The 16,879-nt window shown below is 41.5% G+C and overlaps 1 protein-coding gene across 2 annotated transcripts in view; it reads left to right on the top strand.

The window, feature by feature from the left end:
* The window catches only part of LOC137335782 (acidic amino acid decarboxylase GADL1-like), a 138,235-nt gene that overhangs the window by 34,497 nt on the left and 86,859 nt on the right, over positions 1–16,879 (top strand). For both annotated transcript variants that reach the window (XM_068001178.1, XM_068001188.1), the window contains 2 exons: positions 6,853–6,943; positions 12,809–12,915. In XM_068001178.1, the coding sequence (XP_067857279.1) occupies positions 6,853–6,943; positions 12,809–12,915 (198 nt within the window). The remainder of the gene's footprint in view (positions 1–6,852; positions 6,944–12,808; positions 12,916–16,879) is intronic.

Genomic DNA, 16,879 nt, shown 5'->3' with positions numbered 1-16,879 from the left:
AGTTCCACACTGCCGATACCTTCCTGAAGTGTTGGTTGTGTCCTAGGATGTAGTTCCACACTGCCGATACCTCCCTGAAGTGTTGGTTGTGTCCTAGGATGTAGTTCCACACTGCCGATACCTCCCTGAAGTGTTGGTTCTGTCCTAGGATGTAGTTCCACACTGCCGATACCTCCCTGAAGTGTTGGTTGTGTCCTAGGATGTAGTTCCACACTGCCGATACCTCCCTGAAGTGTTGGTTCTGTCCTAGGATGTAGTTCCACACTGCCGATACCTCCCTGAAGTGTTGGTTCTGTCCTAGGATGTAGTTCCACACTGCCGATACCTCCCTGAAGTGTTGGTTCTGTCCTAGGATGTAGTTCCACACTGCCGATACCTCCCTGAAGTGTTGGTTCTGTCCTAGGATGTAGTTCCACACTGCCGATACCTCCCTGAAGTGTTGGTTCTGTCCTAGGATGCAGTTCAAACACACTCCACACTCCTGTCCAAGTAACCGTTATTCATGTCTGAATTTTGACAGTTAATGTTGGCTGGCTATTTGACTGCTGAGGGCATGAACCTCAGCCCAACCATGATGCCCACTCATGCACACTTCCAATAGGAAACCAATGGCTAGCAACTAGGTTGCTAATTGGAAATTCTGGGCGATCTGTCCCAACTAAGATCAGATAACTCAGAGCATAGTACTGACCAAACCTGGGATCTTCTGCTCCATATGGCTCAGCTACTCACTGCATAAATCTGCTGAGCTACTGGGAGTGGGGGCAGCTGGAAGCTATTGTTGTCTAATGACTGACAGCTCTTGGTGATCAGAGTGAGTTCATAAGCAGTTGTCATGTGCCACAGAATCATTACTTAATGACACTACAGTCAATATACAAAGTAAATTTTCCGATTACACGGTCCCAGTAGGGAGTCTTGCCCATTGGGTGTGCAAATCGGGAAAACAGGCACTAAACACATGCGATTTCCCGAAATATGCTACTAGCAGGCAAGACTCCACACTGGGAGCATCCAATCTGAAAATGTACCCTTGCATTTTATACCACCAATTCAGTCTGAGAACAAAGGGCTATTTATTTATGTGGATTTAATGCTGTTGGTATGGCTATCAGTATTTTTAAACCTTAAGTTTGATTATATTTATGTTATTTATGTACCACACAGACCTGTTCCAGTGATTTGGAAGGGTTTGGTTGCTGGAAACTATTCAATTGGTGATAGCAGAGAGCACATCTTTCCAAATCTGACTTGGTGAATTATTTTCACCCAGTGCCAACACTCTCCTCTTGGTTACTCTGTTCATCTTCTCTATTGAGTGTGCTGCAATCTGTTTGTTTTGCATTGGTACCAATACTATCATTGACAAATGAAGGAAAATGGAACTGTTACTGTGTATGAAGAGGTGGAAGTAATGTTACAGCTGTACAAAGCTCTGATTAGTCCCCATTTAGAGTACAGCGTTCAGTTCTGGACACCGCACCTCAGGAAGGATACATTGGCCTTAGAGGGGTTGCGGGGCAGATTCGCCAGAATGATGCCGGGGCTAAAAGGGTTAAGTTATGACGACAGGTTGCATAAACTAGGCTTGTATTTCCTTGAATATAGAAGATTAATGGGTGATCTAATTGAAGTGTTTACGATGATTAAAGGAGTTGACAGGGTAGATAGAGAGAAACTATTTCCTCTGGTGGGGGAGTCCAGAACAAGGGGGCATAACCTTAAAATTGGAGCTAGGCCGTTCAGGGGTGATGTCAGGAAACACTTCTTCACAGAAAGGGTAGTGGAAATCTGGAACTCTCTCCCCAAAAGAGCTGTGGAGGTTGGGGGTCAATTGAAAATTTATAAACTGAGATCGCTAGATTTTTGTTATTCAAGGGTATTAAGGGTTACGGAATCAAGGTGGGTAGATGGAGTTAAGATACAGATCAGCCGTGATTTAATTGAATGGCGGAACAGGCTGGAGGAGCTGAATGGCCTCCTCCTGTACCTATATTCCTTTGCATGCTTCTCAAAGTAGGTCTTTTGCACAGCTATAAGAAAATAATGGTCTGCACTGAGCTAGCTGATCTTAGCCAAGAAGGACTCTAAATTGACCTTAGTGCCCTTGGGCAAGGGAGGAAAAAAATCCATCAAAAATCTGTCTCTTGATCAGCATCCTAGAATCCCCTCATGAGGTGAGGACAAGCTTGGCTGTGATGACCCCATGGTTGAATTGCCAGCTGGCACTCCGCAGGACACACACATGAAGAAAGGTGACTGGGGAGAAGCAGTGGATGACTACTAGTTCATATGGAAGCTTATTGCAGCATGAGTCAGCGCCTTCAGGAGAAAATTGTTGGGGGGGTGGGGTAGGGGAGGGGGAAGTTTCTACTTTCTCTGCACCTCAGTGTGGTTTTGTGGAACCACCTGTGCTGGCAGTGTGGACTGGTGCCAAGTAATGCAAAGTAAACACATTGGTTTTGGGAGTGCTATCCAGCAATTACCACCAATGGTGCCCGCATGTTCCTGAACTCTCCTAACATTACCCATGAGATGTGACAGGAACATCTGCTGTCCAGGGAACCAGTGGCATGATGCTATCCACTTGCCAATGTTTACTGAACGTAAGAAAAAGATAAAAATAGATCTAATCCTGCAATCCAGGCAAATAATTAAATCATTTCTTACGCACTGCGACTGAAACACCAAAGGATATTGACCCTTCAGCATTAAGCTGCAGATTCTAGTAGATCAATTTTTTATTCCAATTTATTTTTCCCCCTTGCATTTGCTCCCCTTTCGCCTGCTCTCCTAGAAGTGGGAACCCATCACAAGATTACAAGATAATTACAGATGCCCATCTTAATTAATTCATCCAGAGCAATCCTACGTTTCCCCAGCCTCCAATAGTTTCTCAAATGATTCCAGGGTTTTTGCCTCCACTATAGTAGCATAAGTTTATTCCACCCTTTTTAAGAAGAATTTCCTGATAGCAGTCCCAAAATTAACTTTTACTAGTTTGAACCCGTGTCCCCTAGGTCTACTCTCAGTTTAATTTAATTTAATTTCTAGGTTAACTTTTTCTGTACCCTTAACAGTCACCCCTTAATGGGCCTCCTTTCCAGGTTGAGAAACCCAAGTCTTTCCAGTCTGTCCTCATAACTCAGACCTCCAACACTGGAGATCAGCTTCATGGCTCCTCTCCGCACTGCATCGAGCTGGGTTACAGGCAGTAATGGCTCTCCAACACTGTACCCAAATGACCACTCGTCATGTGTGAGCCTGCACTGTGAATGTTGGGGACCACCTGACTTTGTAGGTCAGGAGACATCACAGCTGGTCCCAATCTTGTCCTCACCTACATTCCAGTAGGAATCGTGATCAAGACTTGGAATCCTGGCCGATTTTAGACCTGAGGGCAATTGTAGCATTCCCACGACCACTCCAGCTGAGATCAGCTAAATCAGCACAGATCGAACCTGGGGCCTTACTGTTCTGTCTAGCTCAGTACCACGAGGCATGATGCACATGTCCACTTGTGCTATCAAGGGAATTACTTAACCAACTATTTTTCCAGCTCTTTCTAATGAATGGAGTTACAGGATTAATAACTTTTGTTGGGATCCTATTCTGTACATCTAGTCAAATTTTGTATTCATAATACACGAAACATGACAACCAAATAGTCAGAGAAGATATTATTTAACAAATAGCAAGCAGGAATGAAAACCATCAATCCTAAATATTTTTAAAAAAGCAATAAATCAAAAATGGGCAGTCAGCAATAATTACTAATAATAAAAAATGAAAAGAGAACCAGTCAAATCGCTCGGAATAATGATTGTGTATCCTTTTGGCCACCATCTTGAACTCTCACTGGCTGAGAAATTTAGCACTGGAAATAAGGGGCCCGATGTTACCAGGGCTGCGGGTTCTCAGCGGGGGGGGGGCTATCGGGCACGTGGGTAACGCGCCCGGCGAAATCAGTCAGCTCCCCGCACGATCGTAGCATAATTGGATCCACTTACCTTGTCTTCCGGGTTCCCCACTGCTGATCTGCGCGTCGGGCGGGCTGCGCATGCGCAGTAAGATCTGTCAGCTGGAGGAGCTCTATTTAAAGGGGCAGTCCTCCACTGACAGATGCTGCAACAAACAGAAAAAATTACAGCATGGAGCAGCCCAGGGGGAACGCTGCTCCCAGTCTAATGATGCCTCACTCCAGGTATCAATAGATGGGGTGAGGAGGAGGGAGAGGACAGAGATCTTCCCCTCGGCGGGCGGGAGGAAGCGGCCTGCCTCTGCCACCAGGAAGGCCTGGCTTGAGGTGGCAGAGGAGGCCACCAGCACCACCAACATATCGCCCAACTGCATACAGTGCAGGAGGCGCTGCAATGACCTCAGTAGGTCAGCCAAAGTGAGTACACTTACTCTTTCCCCTACACTCCGTCTGCCACATCACCGCCCCCACCCCACATCTCCTTCAGCACTGCCAACACTACTCTGTCACATCACCCCTCACACCCACTCAAACCTCATCCTCATCTTACCTGCACCTACTCCCCTCGCCAGTACTCATCCCGCCACTACCACTCAACCCAATCCTCATACAATCTCATGGCTCTATCTCATACTCACCCTCTCGTGCATCTCTTTCACGGTCAGCCTCACTCAACCTGCCACTACCTGTGCTGTAGCCACAGGGCATGCATCACATATGCGCAGTAGGCAGCGTAAGGCAAACGTGTCGTGAGCATGAAGGGGATGCACAAGGGTGTTTGAGGGTTTGTCATAGTTGTTACTTATATTGAATTTCTGACCAACTCACATTACATATTATATTGGCACCACTACTGCCATGTCTTTGCGAATCTTGTCTGGTTTGTGCAATAATGCCCTCTCCTGAGGATCACTATGAAGACCCATAACTGATGCCACCCATTGTGTCACTGCAGAGTGGGTGTAGGTGTAATTGCAGGGCTCTTTTGCGCAGACGACTGAGAGACGTCGGCGATGTCCCCGGTGGCACCCTGGAAGGATGCGGAGGAGAAGTTGTTGAGGGCAGTGGTGACTTTGACAGCAACAGGTAAGAAGATGGTGCTCGGGCCAGCCAGGAGCAGCTCGGCATGAAGGAGGCTGCAGATGTCCATAACTACATGTCGAGTGACTCTGAGCCTCCGTGTGCACTGCTGCTCAGAGAGCTCCAGGAGGCTGAGCCTCGGTCTGTGGACCCTGTGGCGAGGGTAGTGCCCTCTGTGACGCATCTCTCTCTGCGGTTGCCCTCCCTCCTGCTGTACAGGTGGATGTGTCACAGCACTGTGTTGTGGAGCTCCACGTGTTAGAGGTGGACGGCGTGGATGGCGAGGCTGGTGAGGCTGGTGATGCTGTTCGCCCTCTGAGGAGGTCATGACTGCAGCTACGGCGGCCCCCATCTGGAAGATGTACATCTGAGGGGGTCCGCAAGGTAGGTACATGTCTCTGGACCCCGGGGTAAGTGTGCAAGTTGGTGACTTTGACTGTCAGGAGGAGGGTGGTGGAGGCCAAACTTTGTCCCAAGTGACAGAGTGGCCACCTGCAATGGGTGAGGGTCTCCCTCCCCCACCACCTGTCAAATGGACCTTTGCAGCTGCCACAAGCTGACAGCTGCAACACGTCCATTTGAACTGGGAGTGTTTCCCCCAGTGTGGGAAACAGTCCCAGTCTGCTCTAAAATCCCACCCCTCCTCACATAATCCCTTAATCAGGTCAGTTAATGACCTGAACAAGCAAGATAAATACCTTCAAGTGGAACCCCGCTGGCTTTAATTGCCTGCGGGATTGCCACCAGTGAGGGCTGCGCGCGCACGCTGGCGTGTCAGCGGGGAACCCGGAAGTGCGCGGGTTCGAGGCGGGCTCCGGGATTTCCCGATTTTTGGGGCCCCCCCGCCAGGAACGCACCCGCTGGCGGGTGCTAAAATGCTGCCCAATGTTTGTAACATAATGAAGATATGAAAAATTACAAACTTTGCTAAAAACTGATTTAGTCTGCGTACCTGTACAGTACCATTTGTGTAAACTGTGTTAAGAATGTTTTGTAGCAGAATACTGTGCCTCTCTGAGAAGCCTAGGGCTTAAGTTCATAATGTTCCAAGAGCTACCACTCTACACTGAAGAGACAATAACAACAGCTCCTAGCAACAACCTGGATGCATCTTTAAATCAGTCCCTAAGATACAATTCTGGATAAGTCAAAGCTTTCAGAATATTCACTAGTCAAAATACCACTGCCTAAAGTACCTGAAAACAATCTTTATAATAAAATGTTTTGTGTCTGTAATTTTCTATACGATCGGTTAAGCATCTGTATTTTTTTGTTTGTTTTCTAGTTGGGTGTCCACCAATTGCATTCCAAAAAAAAATCACCAAAACCAACCAATACCATTCTACCAAAAATATGTTTCTCCTTCCTTGAAAATAACTTTCTGACCCATCATTGTAGAGAAAAATGGGATACAGTGGTCATGACAGCTCCTGACTCGAATAAACCTCGGTGCAGCTTTGCCACAGCCAGCAAGACGCCATCTTAGCCCTAGCGTTATGATCTCTCACTAGTCTCTCTCTTCCCCCCAGGCCTTAGCCACAAGACTAGGGGCACTGTATTGAAAATAACTTGCTTTTCATTCAGTCCTTATGACATCGCCTCAGCTTGACGTCATGCTGTCTCAAGAGAGCTCAGTGCTGGCCTCTCCCATGGTTCCAGGCCCTGGCTACAATGCTAGAGGCTCCATATTTAAAGTAACCTGCTTTTCTTTTGGCCATCATCATCAGTGAACAGGAGCAAGACGCCAACAAGTACAAATCCGTGAGCAGCATTCTTTGTTTTGTTCTTCGCAGGCCATCCAAGATTCTATAACCAGCTGTATGCCGGGATGGATCATTACTCTCTTGTCGCCCGCTTTATCACTGAAGCTCTTAATCCGAGCGTGTGAGTAGTTTTCTTAATGCTTCTTTATTGCATAGTTCTTTTCTGTGTCGTCAATGCTGAATATGTCCCTCTATTTTTTTTTTCTGTTATATTTTACCTCCTCCGCTTTTCTGGCCTCCTCTGGCTATTCAGCAATGAGAGGGTGGGAGGCTCGTACCTAAGCTGTCTGCTGTGCTGTTCTTAAGTTGGTAGCTACAAGGACTGTATTGTGTCAATCACTCAACTGACTTCCCCTCTCCTTATAGAGCAGCCAGCCCTCTGCTTAGCAAATTCCTGAGCCGAGATTGGTAACTCAATGAACTGAGGCCGTGGGTGCAAACCTACATCTCAGATGCTCTGGTGCTCTAATATGCTGTGGTAAGCCAGCTCCCCATGTATCTGAATCACTTCACTGGGATCGCAAATGCAGTGTCTGTAGGCTCTTCCCCATGAATTGGGAGAGGATGTAGATCAGCCACCCTATAGGAGAAAACAGTTGGAAAAATAATAAAATCCTCTAAAATCCAGAGGTTGTATTGTGCACCCAGATATTTCAAGTGAAGCATTGTCACAGCATTGGGGAGTTTTCTTTTACTTTTTGTTTATTCTGAGAATTTTTCATTGTGCAGATATAACGTGAAATAAAATAAGTCAAAAAGAATGATGGAACAATGTAAGAGCATAAAGATAGGCCTGAGTTAAGATTGGAGAGAGTGCATAAAGAACCAACTGTAATACTCGATCAATAAATACCAAGTGTAATACTCGATCAATAAATACCAAGTGTAATACTCGATCAATAAATACCAAATGTAATACTCGATCAATAAATACCAAATGTAATACTCGATCAATAAATACCAAATGTAATACTCGATCAATAAATGCCAAGTGTAATACTCGATCAATAAATACCAAATGTAATACTCGATCTATAAATACCAAATGTAATACTCGATCAATAAATACCAAATGTAATACTCGATCTATAAATGCCAAATGTAATACTCGATCAATAAATACCAAATGTAATACTCGATCTATAAATACCAAATGTAATACTCGATCAATAAATACCAAATGTAATACTCGATCTATAAATACCAAATGTAATACTCGATCAATAAATACCAAGTGTAATACTCGATCAATAAATACCAAGTGTAATATTCGATCAATAAATACCAAGTGTAATACTCGATCAATAAATACCAAGTGTAATACTCGATCAATAAATACCAAATGTAATACTCGATCTATAAATACCAAGTGTAATATTCGATCAATAAATACCAAATGTAATACTCGATCAATAAATACCAAGTGTAATACTCGATCAATAAATACCAAATGTAATACTCGATCTATAAATACCAAATGTAATACTCGATCTATAAATACCAACTGTGATACTCGATTAATAAATACCAAATGTGATACTCGATCAATAAATACCAACTGTGATACTCGATCAATAAATACCAAATGTGATACTCGATCAATAAATACCAAATGTAATACTCGATCAATAAATACCAAGTGTAATACTCGATCAATAAATACCAAATGTAATACTCGATCAATAAATACCAAGTGTAATACTCGATCAATAAATACCAAATGCAAGACTCGATCAATAAATACCAAGTGTAATACTCGATTAATAAATACCAAATGTAAGACTCGATCAATAAATACCAAATGTAAGACTCGATCAATAAATACCAAGTGTAATACTCGATCAATAAATACCAAGTGTAATACTCGATTAATAAATACCAAATGTAAGACTCGATCAATAAATACCAAATGTAAGACTCGATCAATAAATACCAAGTGTAATACTCGATCAATAAATACCAAATGTAATACTCGATCTATAAATACCAAGTGTAATACTCGATCAATAAATACCAAATGTAATACTCGATCAATAAGTACCAAATGTAATACTCGATCTATAAATACCAAGTGTAATACTCGATTAATAAATACCAAGTGTAATACTCGATTAATAAATACCAAGTGTAAGACTCGATCAATAAATACCAAATGTAAGACTCGATCAATAAATACCAAGTGTAATACTCGATCAATAAATACCAAGTGTAATACTCGATTAATAAATACCAAGTGTAAGACTCGATCAATAAATACCAAATGTAATACTCGATCAATAAATACCAAGTGTAATACTCGATCAATAAATACCAAATGTAATACTCGATCTATAAATACCAAATGTAATACTCGATCTATAAATACCAACTGTGATACTCGATTAATAAATACCAAATGTGATACTCGATCAATAAATACCAACTGTGATACTCGATCAATAAATACCAAATGTGATACTCGATCAATAAATACCAAATGTAATAATCGATCAATAAATACCAAGTGTAATACTCGATCAATAAATACCAAATGTAATACTCGATCAATAAATACCAAGTGTAATACTCGATCAATAAATACCAAGTGTAATACTCGATTAATAAATACCAAATGTAAGACTCGATCAATAAATACCAAATGTAAGACTCGATCAATAAATACCAAGTGTAATACTCGATCAATAAATACCAAGTGTAATACTCGATTAATAAATACCAAATGTAAGACTCGATCAATAAATACCAAATGTAAGACTCGATCAATAAATACCAAGTGTAATACTCGATCAATAAATACCAAATGTAATACTCGATCTATAAATACCAAGTGTAATACTCGATCAATAAATACCAAATGTAATACTCGATCAATAAGTACCAAATGTAATACTCGATCTATAAATACCAAGTGTAATACTCGATTAATAAATACCAAGTGTAATACTCGATTAATAAATACCAAGTGTAAGACTCGATCAATAAATACCAAATGTAAGACTCGATCAATAAATACCAAGTGTAATACTCGATCAATAAATACCAAATGTAAGACTCGATCAATAAATACCAAGTGTAATACTCGATCAATAAATACCAAGTGTAATACTCGATCAATAAATACCAAATGTAAGACTCGATCAATAAATACCAAATGTAAGACTCGATCAATAAATACCAAGTGTAATACTCGATCAATAAATACCAAGTGTAATACTCGATCAATAAATACCAAATGTAATACTCGATCTATAAATACCAAGTGTAATACTCGATCAATAAATACCAAATGTAAGACTCGATCAATAAATACCAAATGTAAGACTCGATCAATAAATACCAAGTGTAATACTCGATCAATAAATACCAAGTGTAATACTCGATCAATAAATACCAAATGTAATACTCGATCTATAAATACCAAGTGTAATACTCGATCTATAAATACCAAGTGTAATACTCGATCAATAAATGTAATACTCGATCTATAAATACCAAATGTAATACTCGATCAATAAATACCAAATGTAATACTCGATCAATAAATACTAACTGTAATACTCGATCAATAAGTACCAAGTGCAAAGCTATGCACTCTCAATAAAAGTAGGATAGCTGTGTAATTTTTATATAGACACTGGGAATTCTGAGAGCCATGAGCCATAAATGTCGGTTTATGGTGAGCGCACTCTGCACAGTGCCTCAGATTACCAAATATATTTCTGTCTTCTGACAGGAGTGCCTCCCAAAATAGAGTTGACCCATATTAGCAGTATGGCAGGCATTTCCAGATCCATTTGAGTACTGTAGTATACGTTTAAAAGTAGCTAATAATAGTAGGTCTATCCTCTTGTACAGATGGCACTTTAAATACACTTCTCCATCCAACCCAAAAGACACCTATTAGATGATAAACCAATGGGGCAGACCTACGCAGTTAGAAAATCAGTTGTGACGGGACAGTCGCACGGCATATGAGTATATTTATTGTTCAAGGGCTGACATTTTTCACAGAAGGGCAAGTTAGTTGGAAACTAAAGATGCATGGATTCGGTTTGAGGTTGTAGAAGGTAGAACTTGTTCAGCGTGGCAAAAAAGGATGCCCCACTCCACCTAGCTGAATGACTTTTCAGCAACGAGGGGCACCACCAGGTTTTGTACCCTGATACCTCTGGTCTGTGAATTATGGCTTAACATTGACTAACATTATTCTGCGGTGCAGAACAAGAAGTTTGATTGGAGCCTATCACACCTGGGAGAATGAGTTCCAACCTACCAGTTTGTATGATTGGTAGTCACTACAGCCCGCAATACCAGCCTTATGTGGCTTTTCTTGGGCTAACTGAAATGACTGCCGGATGGGGGATGGCACTGAGAGGTCCTCCGTGCTCATTGGGTGTTTTGCTTTATATTGAGCAGGACTGGGAAGCACTGGGCCCAGAATTTTCCATAACAAACAAACAATGTCATATCCCAGGGATCTAAGGGAATGTCGAGGTCAGTCAAGGGTCACCTCGCGAGCCGTTGTTCGATTCAGTCAAGCCAATAACCACTTTGTAGATTGCTCAATCGTCAGAAAAAAGAAAGATCTTTTTAATAACATTTTTAAAGCTCGAGTTCTTTTCCTCTGGCCTCATTGTGAATGAGTTGAGTGAACAATTCCCACAGGGAGGTGACCACATTTCTGCCCTTGGAATTTCTAGTTCTTTTGCAGATCTACTTCTATCAATATAAATATATCTATATTTATATGTGGATATTTAATGTCACTCTTTTTCCACACACATGCCCATTTTTCAATGGGATAACTGTGAGATAAAGGCCAGATTTACAATTTTCCACTTCCCTGATCTTGATTTTCAGGTTGCAGCTGTAAGCTGTGAAAGATGCTACAGTGTTTGGAATTGAAGTCAATTCATCTGGAAATGTTGCAATATGGCAATTAGCATTGCCATTTTGTTTAGTGATGAATCAGCAGTAGGCCCCGTCACAGGTGGCTTATTTTTTTTGCCTTTCTTGTTGCTGTTGTATGTGAGTCGAATCTGGTCTGATTTTGTTGGGTTTACATTTGACACAGCTGATAAAATACAGTCGCAGTGACTGCTGTAATATGGGGATAATCAGATGGGGGAATCAATGAGCACGGAGCCAAATTGTCCAATGTCCAATATTGAGTCTGCTATATCACATATCCTGGACTGGCTCAGGTCCTGGAGCAGCAGGGAATAGCCCATTCTGAAAACTCTGTTGGAAGTTTGCCAGATTGAACATTAGTGGTAACTACTCACCGCAGCAGATATTCTATCCGCTCAGTTAGGAATTCCAGAAGCATCTTATCCTTTCTAAAGAAGCCAGTTCATGGGATGAAAGGGGTTAGTCAGTGAGAGTCACATCACCACAGGCTGGATCGCTTTCCTGTGTTTACAAACCTGGCAAAATGATGGGCACGATGTTTTTTTATGTTTACCAGAGGAAAACAACAACACAATTAATAGCAGAACTGAAGAGCGAGTTGAGGAGATTGATGAACCTAAGTGTCCCTTCCCTTACTGAGTACATTGGTCTCAGCCATGGCACTGTTGGTAGAAGGTTGTGGGTTCAAGTCCCACTCCAGAGACTTGAGCACACAGTCCATGCTGACACTCCCAGTGCAGTACTGAGGGAGGTGGTCGGAGGGGCGTCCTTTGGATGAGACCCTTTCAGGTTCCAATGACACTACTCGAAGAAGAGTTCTCTCTGGTATCCTGGCCAATATTTATCCCTCAAGCAATATCACTAAAACAGATTATCTGGCCATTATCACATTGCTGTTTGCTACATTACAACAAATGCACTTCCTACATTACAACATTGACTACACTTCAAAAGTACTTAATTGGATGTAAAGCACTTTGGGACGTACTGAGGTTGTGAAAGGCGATATATAAATGCAAGTCTTTCTTTCTTTTACTGCTCTGTTTTATCTTATTATCCACTATTTCCACTGCAGCTACACGTATGAGGTGTCGCCAGTGTTTGTGCTCATGGAGGAAACTGTTTTAAAGAAGATGAGGGAACTTATAGGCTGGACAGAAGGAGATGGTATCTTCAGCCCTGGTAAGAAACAAATCTTTCCATTATTTGCAAAGGTTGAACTATACTGACATTAGTTCCCTGCCACTAACCTTTCCAAGGCATGTGGTCAATATTATCTGCAGTGACTATTTGGATTTTGTTGGAAATATGTTACTATTAATGCTACCAAGGGTTGATAATCCTTCTTAATAGTAACTTTCACAATGATTCGGGCCCGAGTGTGACTGAACATGTAAGCTTTATTATAGACGCAAGAACAACGTTCTAATGCGGTTATACCAAAGAACAAGTATTTATGTAACAACGTTCTAATACAGTTATATTAAATAAACAAGGATGGTACGACCTGTCCCTAGGAAGTTTCAGGATGATCAGGCCTGGTGCGTAGGGTGTGTGGACCTCTGCCCGTCCCGAGAAACTGCTTCTGACTTGCAGTGGGACAGTGCCCCAGTTTATATATCTTGCTGAAGCATATTTGCTTCTAGTAGCTTTACGACATTATTCCCATAATGTCATCTGTCCTCGATATCTTCCCCCAGGGTGCCCATTGTTCCAGACATCTTTCAGATATCCATTCTGTGGTGTTAACTGTTGTCCATTCTGTCTATCTTATGGGGGAGGGACATGGCCTTTTCTTTCTGTGTATTTGGATTGTTCGGATGCAGACATTTAAGATATCTCATCCTGTGTATGCCAATCACGAAGGTTACCCAATTATCTGAACAAAGCTCCTGCAATTAGCATAACAGGATTGGTCTGTGTCCGGGTCCTGAGTCTTTGATTATGCCTTGGGACTTCATGTTATCTGTTTCTGACAATTGGTCTTCAGTATGTCTGTTTCACTCTTCTATTGTCTCTGCAATATTCCCAATCACTTTGCCTGATGGCCTGATGCCGGACATATAATTTCCTGTGGATTGCTGGCTCCCTTCATATTCTCACAGACACAAGGCATGCACTTCACTTTTTAGCCAAGCATCTAAAGCTTTGCAGGATGGGATGCATGATTATGATTTGGCCTGGAAATTGTATTTCTTACAGATTTGCCACCATTAAAATAGATGCCAACTCTATTTGTTGTGCTTACAGTAATGTTGCTTAGAATCATAGAATCTTTCAGCACAGAAGGAGCCATTTGGCCCATCGTGCCTGTGCCGGCTCTTTGCATGAGTTTTTTTTTAAATTATAGTGGGATTTTGCATTGAAATTCAGATAATCCCAAGGTAGCCCAATAGCTCTTGAAGACATTGAACCTGGTGAGGGAGAGTCGGAGGAGTGGAAGGAAAAACTGGTGGGACTATTCCCAACCACAGAGACAGATCAGACCCACTGTTGCTAAATTATGGACTGGGATTAATCACGGTTGTCCAGATCATTCTGCCCTCCCGGCTGAGGGAGGAAGTACAGCATTGGGATCCTAAAAGGCTGAGAAACAGGAAAAAAAATCTATGAATCTTTCTAAATATAAAAGTCTTGTTTAGTGCATCCGTCGCACTGAAAGTGTCACACTTGAAAGTGTTGTGCATGCAACGTCTGTGTTCTACTTACACCCGATTGACTCAGATCTATTCAGGGAAGCAGTGAAGTCAGATAGTGTGGATAAATTTGAAGGCGAATTGGATAGATAATCGAGGGAGGGAGTGAGGGATTGAGAGCAGCTATATAACCGCAGCCTCTTTTCTGACCCTGTACTTTCCTATATTCCAAAAAACAAATTACAACTGAACAAGGGAGTATTAAGAAAAACAAATGCCAGTTATAATCTTGATAACTTTTATTCAACCCAAGGGGACTTACAAGCAGCTGTGAATCTAAAGACAAACATCAACAGCAATTAGCTTTTAATTGATCTCAGTTTCACTTCTTCCAGCTTTGAAGAAAGGTCATTGACCTGAAACATTAACTCTGCTTCTTTCTCTACACATGCTGCCTGACTTGCTGAGTATTTCCAGCATTTTCTGTTTTTATTTCAGTTTGTGCCTATTCACTCCTATTAGAGTTTGTGGCCTTAAAGGGGCAAGTTCTTAGCTAAATGCAAGGTCTCTTTGTCAAGAACAGCTTCTAACTTCCTATCCTTGCAGGATCCTTGGTCAGTCCCATATGTGACAATATATTCTAGTCCTTCAAAGAAATCATTGGATTAAACATAAGCTAAGGAGGAATTTGCCTTCATTACCCACCAATCTCCAATATGTTTGTTCCTGCACTGTATCATAAGCTTCTCTTCTCTTCTGCCCTTCCTGCTTCTGACCACATCTCTCTTATTTGGTGACCTCATTTGATGAAAGACTAGAAGCACATTGCATCACCTGTGATGTCACTGACCCTGTCTAGCCCTGTCTATGGCCTTTCGATTTGATCAAAATGATAAATAGCCATCCCCCAAATCCTTTTTGTATTTCCTCCTCTTCTCTTTAACCACAGACTCTTCCACTGTCAGTAATTAATCACTCGTTAACTGCTGCAGTGTGTATTTTTCCATTGAGTTCACTCCCTTAAAATGTCATTTCAGTTCCTATTGTAGCCTGCTTGAAGTAGTGCAGAAAATATAATTGAATATCTTCCCATCCCTCCAACTATACGCTTGCATCCCGCATGTTGTCGTAATTTGATGTAACGCTGCAGATATTTATTTGTGTTGTATTTTTGTATATTCTGACACTTGTGGTTTTTGTTTTACTGCCTATCAGACATAAATTCTGAGTCCAATTGTTTGATCCCTCAATGTAGTAATTATTGATGTTTACTTATTTGCGCATTTCAGGTTATTTATCATTTGTACTGCTGCCAGCAGCTAGCGCATAGGGAATAATTTTGGGAGACTGAGCATTGCCAGCTTTGAAACTCTTTCCTAACTCCCATATCATAAGAACATAGGAACAGGAGTTGTCCACTCAGCCTCTAGAGCCTGTTCCACCATTCAATTAGATCATGGCTGACCTGTACCATTTTCCCGCTTTTGCTCCATATCCCTTGATACCCTCACCCAACACAAACCTTGATCTCAATCTTGAAAGTTTCAATCGGCCCGGCATCCACAGCCTTTCGGGGGAGAGAGCGCTCCAGATTTCCACTACCCTTTTTGCGAAAAAGTGCTTCCTGATTTTCACTCCTAAATGGCCTGGCTCTAATTTTAAGATTGTGTCCCAATAACATTAAATGAACTTGAACTACAATGGAAATGAGTAGATGATCCAAGCTAGACCACCAGCAATATCTTCCAAACTATCACATATTAGGGTCACAATTCAGAAAAAAAATAGACACACTTAAAGGACACCAAAAACTATAAGAAGGAAGCTTGAGCAGTTCATGAACTTTACTCAAGCCAGACAATGCATCGTGCCTTTAATCATACTTTCTACTGTTACTTTACTCATTATATTATACGAATTGACCTTCTGTGGCACTCACTGCACACGGGCAGTTAAGTCCATGCGCAATCTTCAGGTGAAGCAGGGTAAAGGGCGGGGGCTAATTGGACCAGGATGTGCAGGTGTAATTCCGTCCCTATTTCTGTCCTTATTTTTATATTCCATTATAAATTCCTAGGTCCACACTTATAATGAAAACTACCTATGTAAACTTGCCATGCTGTAATTATACTTTCCTACCAGTGCAGCACTTCCACTGGCAGGAGCGTGTAATTACAATGCAGCAAGTTTATGTAGGCAGTTTCCATAAAGAAATGTAGAAAAAGGAATTTATAATGGAAAAAGTTGACAAGAGATATATGCAGATGTAAGATTTGTAATCTATTGTAGATACATACAAGCCTGTTTTCCTTCATTAGGGAATATGCTTTCTCATTTGAGCTTTGATATGAAGTTCAGTCTAATTCTATCATTGGTAGTTCTTCCTCACGGCCACTAAATTTTACCCCATTGACTTACTATCCTACATTTAAAAGAATTTTAGTACTTACAAGAATTTGACTTAGTCTGTAATAATTTCAGCTGATAGGATGAGAGCATTTTAATGAAAA

The sequence above is a fragment of the Heptranchias perlo genome, chromosome 2, assembly GCF_035084215.1.
Source record: "Heptranchias perlo isolate sHepPer1 chromosome 2, sHepPer1.hap1, whole genome shotgun sequence".
Lineage (NCBI taxonomy): Eukaryota > Metazoa > Chordata > Chondrichthyes > Hexanchiformes > Hexanchidae > Heptranchias > Heptranchias perlo.
Note: the sequence above shows the minus strand (reverse complement) of the source record. Positions and strands in the feature narration are given on the sequence as shown.